The 8486-nt window shown below is 37.3% G+C and overlaps 4 protein-coding genes across 4 annotated transcripts in view; 2 read left to right on the forward strand and 2 right to left on the reverse strand.

Annotated features, from left to right (window-relative positions):
- Positions 1–1410: 1410 nt before the first annotated feature.
- Positions 1411–2816, forward strand: CBG21618 (the record flags this gene model as incomplete). Its single annotated transcript, XM_002632643.2, has 3 exons — positions 1411–1509; positions 1558–2535; positions 2583–2816. 3 exons carry the CDS (start codon positions 1411–1413, stop codon positions 2814–2816), a joined length of 1311 nt encoding a protein of 436 aa, XP_002632689.2.
- Positions 2817–4705: 1889 nt separating this feature from the next.
- CBG21619 lies at positions 4706–5598 on the reverse strand (the record flags this gene model as incomplete). The annotated part of the gene is made up of 3 exons (XM_002632644.2): positions 4706–4981; positions 5108–5320; positions 5452–5598. The coding sequence occupies 3 exons, from the start codon at positions 5596–5598 to the stop codon at positions 4706–4708; spliced, it is 636 nt and encodes a 211-aa protein (XP_002632690.2).
- A 1524-nt stretch (positions 5599–7122) lies between these two features.
- On the forward strand, positions 7123–7383 carry CBG21621 (the record flags this gene model as incomplete). Its single annotated transcript, XM_002632645.1, has 1 exon — positions 7123–7383. The coding sequence occupies one exon, from the start codon at positions 7123–7125 to the stop codon at positions 7381–7383; it is 261 nt and encodes an 86-aa protein (XP_002632691.1).
- A 76-nt stretch (positions 7384–7459) lies between these two features.
- Positions 7460–8486, reverse strand: part of CBG21622 — a gene marked incomplete at both ends in the record, with an annotated part of 2752 nt that continues 1725 nt past the window's right edge. The window contains 4 exons of the mRNA XM_002632646.2: positions 7460–7519; positions 7563–7705; positions 7757–7887; positions 7931–8214. Coding sequence (XP_002632692.2) covers positions 7460–7519; positions 7563–7705; positions 7757–7887; positions 7931–8214 — 618 coding nt within the window. The remainder of the gene's footprint in view (positions 7520–7562; positions 7706–7756; positions 7888–7930; positions 8215–8486) is intronic.

Here is an 8486-nt window from a genome sequence, read left to right on the forward strand (position 1 = left end):
GAAAGTACAAAAAAAAATGAAAATTTCATCAGTGCGTGATTTAAGTAAAGTTCCACTTCAAAAAGAGCAAAACGGACCAATTTCTGGAGCCAAAAGTCTCTGTTTGTGTGCTATATGATACCAAATTTTGTGAGAATGATGTTTTTATCCCTTCTGAACGTTTGAAATCCTTTTTTGCACTTCTGAATAAATTTTCAAAATTCATGAAAAATGTGTGGTAGGACTCTAAGGCGATTTTTTTCAAAAAAAATTGTTTTTTGAAATCATTCGAAAATCATTGCAGATCATAGAAAATGTTCAAAAAAGTGTTTCCCATTTGCCAAACCTTTCGAAAACGGCTTTTTAAGTTTGAAAAAATAAGAAAAATAAAAATAAAAATAAAAGAACGAGGACCCGAACCTACTTGTGTGCATTCGTGGTCCTCCCTGCTAGCCACTAGGCTACCGAGATGTGTTTTACTCTTGCACGCAACGCAGTGAAGAAAGGGGAGGAGAAGAGAGGCGATGAGACTGGTGGAAATGCTATAATTTCAGATCGATTTTTCTCGATTTTCAGCGATTTTTGCAGGTAGAGACTATTATTACGTAAAAGCCCATACTCGATTCTATAAATGAGCCATTTTAGAGAAAATTCTGAAGAGCTTTCTGAACGACATTCCCTTGTTAGGCCTGCCGAGACTAAAATTTACATAATAGATCAAATGTGACCAACATTTGCGCGGGATGAGTTAGCGTCTGCATGTAGGCACCGATCAATACCCGTTCTCCGTGATACGCACAATGGTGTGGGCCAGTCTGAAAGGAGAGTTATTTGTGATCCCTTGCTGCGTGTGTGCCTCTCCCTCTCCATCTTTTTTTTTTATCTCACTGACAACTTTCTTACTTTAGATGTTATATTCATTTTTGACTGTTTCATCACCTCTATCATTTACGATTCTTTCACTCTCCAAATAGTAGATTTCTTTTCAATATATGCGAATAATCATTTTTTACCGATGTCAAATCTCCATAGAACCAATGAAAATCCTTCGGAGAACCCCTTGAAAGAGAACCAGAATCCTGAAGAATCCGCGACCACTAAAATCAAGAATTCTAGAAGAGTGAGTTTTTTGACTGAGTTTTTGTTCTCAAAAAACCATTCTTCAGATTCGAAGAAATGAAACTGATTGGATAGAAATTCAACAAAAAGTTTCGGATCATTTCGAAAAGGAACAGTTTATATTGAAACAATTCGCGGACAAGTTGGCAGACCACTTCGGAATAACACAAACGCATGTCAATTTTAGTTGTTTTTTTTCATGCCAGAATTTCCTTGTTTTTTCACATTCTGAGCTTATTCTTTCAAAAAAGAAAAGCCGTTCTGGATGCGTATTTGGCGGGCGAAATTTCGTTTGAAAATTTACCTTGTCAGATGAAGATTCTGGAAGCGGATTATAGAAAATGCCCTCATCTGACGTCATACAATCAAGTTGAGGGGTTGGGCAAAGCGGCAGAAATGAATGAGAAAATGGTGAGTTAATAAAAGAAAATTGGAAGGGTTGGAAAGTGTCAATTTCAGATCTTTGACTATTTCAAGATGAGAAGAACGATGGATAAGAATATGAAGTTAAGAGATGCTTCGGAAGATCCTTCAGGAGTTGTTCAGTCGCCAGAACTCAAGGATCCAGCTCCACCAGTGCCATCTCAAGTTCCATCTCCTTATTTTGGTGTTCGTCTAGTCACTCAGCAAGAACTCAAAAATCCAGCGCTATCATTACCAGCTACCAAAGTGATTCACTGCCAACAGACTCATGGATCTCAAAACTCTAAAGATGTGGCTCCAAAGAATGAGGAAAATGAATTTCAAGATAATCAGACGATTTTTCCACGTGAAGCATACTTCCTGTCTCCACATAATTGGCAAAAACTACTCATACAACATCAGGAAGCTTGTGCGGCCTTCCATGCTCACGTTGCTCAGAAACAATCTGTGAATGCTCCAGTTGATTACCCCCGGCATGCTTCAAAACCACCTCACCTTCTTTCATCAATCATATCTGAAGAAATGGACTACCCCATCTCTCCAATGACTCCAGCGCCTGAGGATTCAGTCCAAGCGCAAAATGAACAAATAACTTGTAGTGAAAAAGATGTGAGATCTCAAATGCGTCTTCTACAAGACCTCTGTCGTCAAATACGTATGCCAGCCGCACAAGAAGCCCGGAGAGCACATGTCGCTGTCACTCCGAGTATCCAGGTTTCCAACAAGAGAAAATATTCGCCATCTCTAGACGCTCTCACTGATAAGCCAACAGTATCTTCTCTTATTGCTAAGCGGACCAATCATGGATTGTTGGTTGCTCCAGCTACTTGTCTCCCTCACGTTATGCTCAATAAGAATCTTTGCCCATCTTCAGAAGCTGAAGTTAATGAGCTCGTTGCACCTACCCCAGAACAAGAAGCCCAGCGACGTCAAGAACGCATGAATTTGTATAATGGATGGTTCCAGGATACTTACCTTCCTTATAACCATTCGATAAACTATGAGGACTGGACAGTAAGTGTTTTTCTCTATTTTTGGTCTAATTTGTAATTTCTTTTCAGTCTCAACAAGTTCAAGAGTTCGCTATTCAATTTCTGCCATTAGATGCGATATTGACTCTCATGAAAGAGAAGGTGGATGGATCAAACATGGAAATGATTAGATGCGGAGATACTGGACTTTTAGGACAATTGTACGCTGGATCCAATGGACAATTCGTTTTGGAGCATTGGAATTTGATAAAAGATAATATAGAAGTTATCTGGCTGTATAGGAAAGGGAATGAAGAAAAATGAGTTTCGTAGTGCTTAGTAGATTTTTATTTTTATGTTTGCTAGATCTTCCTTTTTTAATTTTTTCCCCGTTTCGGATATTTTGTAAATTTCGTTTTATTGTTTTTTTAACTAATAGTCTCTTAGCTTCTTTGTTCGTCAATGTGTTGGGTTCAACATGTTCCCCCAATTTTCTAATTTCAACATTTTTGAGTTTCCGAATTCACCAAAATTTGTGAAAGTTTTGCATACTATCAATTTTCTTCGCGGAATATTTGATTTCCCAAATTTTTATAAATTTCTAATACTGAAAAATATTTTTATGTTCTGAAATCCGGAGTATGTGAACTCCCGGTTTTCTGAAACTTCACATTTTGGATAACTAAATGTCCTGGTGTATGAAATTTCTGGTCTCCAAAGATTCTGAAATTCGAAATATTCGAATTTTGAAAAACAGTCGGCTTGCGCCCATCCGGGCTGAACCTCGCTAACAGGAGCCGTTATCTTATAGACAGGTTTTGTCTTTTTTACAGGGACTATTTTTTCATGGTCTATTAGGAAATTTCGAATTTCTATATTTCGGTTATTCAGAATTTCCAGAATTCGGAAAGTCAGAAGTAAGGATATCCGGAAATTGGAAAAGTAAGACACTTGGAAGTTCAGAGATTAGTAAATTTTTAAAAATCAGTTGTAGGAAAACATTAGTTTTGAAATCTAGAAAATTGTTTGAATCTGTTTGTCTCAAATATCGAAATTTGGTATATCAGATTTTAAAGAATTGGAAAATTTCGAAATTCGCATACTTACTAAATGCCGGGCTGGCCTGAGACGGCCCTGTCCGCAAAATGTATAGAATTTCGAAAAAGTTTAGAAAATCTAAAATTTGATAACCTGAAAAATTGGAAATTCAGAAATTCAACTTTTCGAAAAACATTCTAGTCGAAAAGTATTGGAACTTTGAAAAATCAGAAATTTAGATTTGAGAATTCGAAAATTTAGAAACTCCGAAGTTTGAAAATTATGATATTAAGTTCGGAAATTTTAAAAATTATTCTGAATTCTGAAAATTCGAGTGATCCAGAAAGGGCGCTGTTATTTTTCCTCGCATTCTCTTTCTTTCCTTTTTTCCTTTTATTCACTTTCTTTTCCACCTTTCAGAATTTTTTCTCCCTTTCAAATCTTTAAAACTCATGCCAAAAGAATATTTCTAGAAAATCATCTTTCTCTAAGAAATAGCGTGGATAAGAAAAAAATTTAGGCGGTTAGACGGGAATGACGTGAATATTTCTTCAATATTTTTCTAAACATTTGCACTGTAGAAATAGAAGAACGTCTCCAGAAGACGTCAGAAACAAAATTTAGAAATATAAAATACTCGGGCATCATCACGCTGCTATATCGGGTCATCTGGGAAAATTTGAGAAATTTTGGTCCATTCTGGACTTCGATAGGGCAGGTGACCCGGGAACACCGGACACACACACATACACACTCACACACAGAATTTGGTGATTGTTAATAGTAAAGATCATATTTTACAAGTTTCCAGCACATATGAAATTTTATAATTCAAAATCCTGTTTTCTAGTTTTTTTATTTGTTTCAGCGTCTGAAATATTTCAGTTTTTTGAGAAATTCTAATTCTACTTTGTAGGTTACAGAGCACATTTGAAAAATTAAAGATTTTATACGGCCTTTTTGAAATAGTGTTTTCTGGAAAAGCTCGTTTTTCGGCGCTCGTTTCATAGACCGTGTAACTCAACCGGTAAGGGCTTGGTATCCAAAATATTCCACTAGCGAGTTGAAATCTTCTAGAGTCTTTTATTAGCAACCGTCTCTAAAGAAGCATGTTTCAAGAAGTCTTTATCATTAGAATAACAAGAAACCAATCAATAATATCGTGGATAAAAGATTCAGATATCACAATACTTCAGTTCATCCAAATTCAATCCAGCCGGATCAGCCCTATCTATAAAACGCACACCATCAAAGTACGAATCAACTGCAGCATGTCCAGCTTTGTATAAATCCACAATTCGTCCGATTTTACACGACGGGACTTTGTAGAGTTGCTGAGCAATGCACTCAAAATATTTGTCTTTGGTTTCGTCTATCAAAGTAGTGTTGTAGAGTTCAGAAGGGTCAAGGTCGTCTGTCGTGCAATTCTCCATGATTTCAGGAACTTGGGCCTAGAATTTCAGTTTTAGAAACCATCAAAAGTTTTACAAAACGGCTAATGCTTCGTCAGGGCTTTCTTTTGAATGTCCGATTCAAACGCCACTACCAGCTACACATTCAAAAATTTTGAAACTTACATTAATGAAACAGTGGAAGGCATCTCCATAAATCTTATCTCCAACATAACCACCTGCATTCAAGGCGAACGTCACAAGTTTAGAAGAATCACATTGCAAATCTTCTCCAATACATTCAGACACATTTTTAGACACTTGGAGCACTTTTCTCATTAATCCAATGTTGTAGACGGACGATTGTTGGAGGTTCAATTCTAGCAAGTTGATGAAGGGCTGGAAAACATTAGCGTGAAATTCAACATAATTTTTTTGGTTAATTCTGGTATAAGGGTCGTGAAACTGTAACAGTTGAAAAGAAAATATCGGTCGCAAATTCAAGAAAGCCTTAAGGAAGAGGAGCTTACCTCATGCGGCTCCACACACTCCAACACCTTTCGATGCTCTTCGAAACATCCGTTCTTTATAGGCATATTTAGAAGGTAGTCCACTATTCTACCGGCAGACGCCGAAGAAATGACCAAAACCAAAAGTAGGGTTAGAAACTTGAACATGACGTTTGGGCTCCATTTCTTGGGATTGGGAGATTGTTTATATAAGCTTTTCGATTCATAACAAATTTATACGAATGTTTAGATATTGACTGTGAATCATTATGCAAAAAAAAAAACGAATTCAAACAAAATTTATCATTTTGTGAAACTAAATGTTCTATTTTTGGAGAAGCAAAGTTTGAGTTGAAACAAACATTTGGGTATCACTGAAGAAACTAAACAATTTAGAATATTAAACTTTCTGTTTCAGATGGTCTATTCAAAGGACGTTTGGTTTTGCAGCAGTCCTATCCATGGTACATTTTGTGTTACAATGAGCTGAGTTGTGCTCCGTGCGGCAAAGCAAACGTCACAAATGGTGAAAAGTGAAAATTTTCAAATTCAATCGTCTGTTTTGAAATTCATTTTCAAAATGAGCTAATAATAAAACTTTCCAACTTCACGAAAATCATAAAACAGAAAAAAAAATCAACTGCTCGCGACGCGGTACCTCTAACGATGGCCCCACAAGTTCAACTGGCTTAAACGCACAAGTTTTGAGATAATTTTTTTCTCATGTAATTGAAATTGGTTCGTATAACACAATTTGCTATTGAAAGCTGTGCTAAACATGCAATTTAGATTTATGTGTCTTTTTTTCACATCCTAACTTTGGCATGGTTTTTCTCAAGTTTCCTTTAATTTTTTTTCAGTTTCAAAATCATCTTATAGTTAGTGAGCTGGAAATTTGATTGGTGTTTTCTTTATTTTCACATCATTATGTTCTATCCTACACCATACGCCATCGGTCGTCAGGTAAGCTTTGCGTCCTTGTAGCTAAGCTGGTTGCAGTGCGGCACCTCTTCAAAATTTTGAGAAAATAGTTTTTCATGTCTACTCACTTTGTAACGTTAATGTTTTTTTTCAATTTCTGCTCAAATAAGCACAGCATTTTTTTCCAAAATTTTTCTGTTCCATAAGCTCTGTTTCATTCCAATAATAGTTGATTTAAAAGCTGGTCTCTCGTTCGTTTTAGAGTAACGTGTCGACACAGAGTCGTATCGACGCAAGTGAAAAATATCTGAAAAATCGTATCGACGCAAGTCGACACAGAGTCGACTTGTGTCGACTTGTGTCGACTCGAGTCGACTCGTGTCGTGTCGACTCGCGTGTCGCGTCGACTCGAGTCGACTCGTGTCGTGTCGACTCGCGTGTCGCGTTGACTCGAGTCGACTCGTGTCGTGTCGACTCGCTTGTCGTGTCGATTCATGTCGATACTGTATCGACTCGTGTCGACACGACACGACACTTCATTTTCAACGTGCTCTTTTGAACAGTAATTTATTTAAGATATTGAACTTTTTTTTTGTTTTATTTAGAAAAAGTTAGAAAATGCGAGAAGAAAATGAAAAATTGAGTTGAATTTAGATTTATTGCAAAACACCAGTATAATAAAATACAAATTTAACCGAAAAATGAACCCGAATTACATTTGATCGAAAAAGTTTAAAAATTAATTATGAATTGTTTGGGCTAGGTGGACTGATGGGAGAGATCGGAGAGGCACTAGGAACGGACGAAGGAGAACTATGGGAGTTGATCAAGGGTTGCGGAGAGGCGCTCAAAACGGGCGGAGAACTAAATGAATTGATTGGAATGGGTGGAGGGACGCTTGGAACGGCCGAAGAAGAACTGGCAGTATTGGCTGGATTGAATGAATTGTTGTTGTTGCCATCATCCTCATCGTCTATGTTCTCTTCGCTGGATTCTTCCGAATCATCATCATCTCGAAGACCTTTTCTGTAAACGTTCAAACTGTTTTCTTTCTTTTGAGAACTCTTCGACTCACTCAAGGTCAGCTAAAGCTGCGCACAATATCATATTATTCAAAGTCGCTGGCAGTAATCGATTGAATCATGGATTGGTACGAGACAACTTCAGACTGAAATATGAATAATAAAATAAATACCCCTGCAGTATCTTACTCTAGTACAATCTGTTGTGGCAACATCGCGTCTCGAGCTGACAAGTCTTGAGAAAAACGATCCGTCATCTTTCACTTTTTTTGGTGCAGGAGGCGCTACGTGGCTGGCTCCATTTGCATCGGTGGTCACAACTCGGATAGAACCTGAAAATCACCAATTCCATACATACTGAGACGAACTTCAAGTATTCCTACCACAATATGTTTCTACTTCGTTTTCGATGTTTGACCATGTGATGTTTTTCAAAATTCCTGGCAAGTACGAAAATCTCGGATCACAATAGAGCGCAAAAGTCGCCAATTCGTTGCCTAACAATGCATCAAATCTGGAAAGTGTACATGTTTGGGTTGTCTATTCGTTTTACTCACCTTGACGCCGTTTCTGATTTCAAAACGCGAACGATTTCTTTCTGATGGGTTGCACCTGAGATAAAATCCAACAATCCTGCATAGATGACTAGAATCTCCGAAAAAAACGTATGGTCTTTTTCTGACATATGAATAGCTTCAATGTATGGTTTCGTGAATTCCAGGAACTCATTCAGTACACTTTTTTCATCAGCAGTTAACAGATATTCTTGAAAATCGTTCAAGGCGCTGATAGTAAGTAGAACATTATGTGATAGAATAATACAAATTTCAATCAGATATAACTGATAAACACCGGAAGATAAGTTTCTACAGCATTACATTTAAATGAATGTGGAAAATTTGAAGTAATAACACATAAAATACCAATATTTGCGAAAAAAATCGATTTGTAGCGAAAAAAAAACAAAAAAAAACAATAAACAGCGAAAACAGTCTCTTTTCCGAGAGTACTACACGAGGGTCCGCGCCCTCGCGTAGTCCTCTCGGAAAAGAGACCGGCGTCGAGTCGACTCGTATCGACACGACACGAGTCGACACAGTATCGACACAGAGT

This window comes from Caenorhabditis briggsae, assembly GCF_000004555.2.
Source record: "Caenorhabditis briggsae complete genome, chrIV, whole genome shotgun sequence".
Classification (NCBI taxonomy): domain Eukaryota; kingdom Metazoa; phylum Nematoda; class Chromadorea; order Rhabditida; family Rhabditidae; genus Caenorhabditis; species Caenorhabditis briggsae.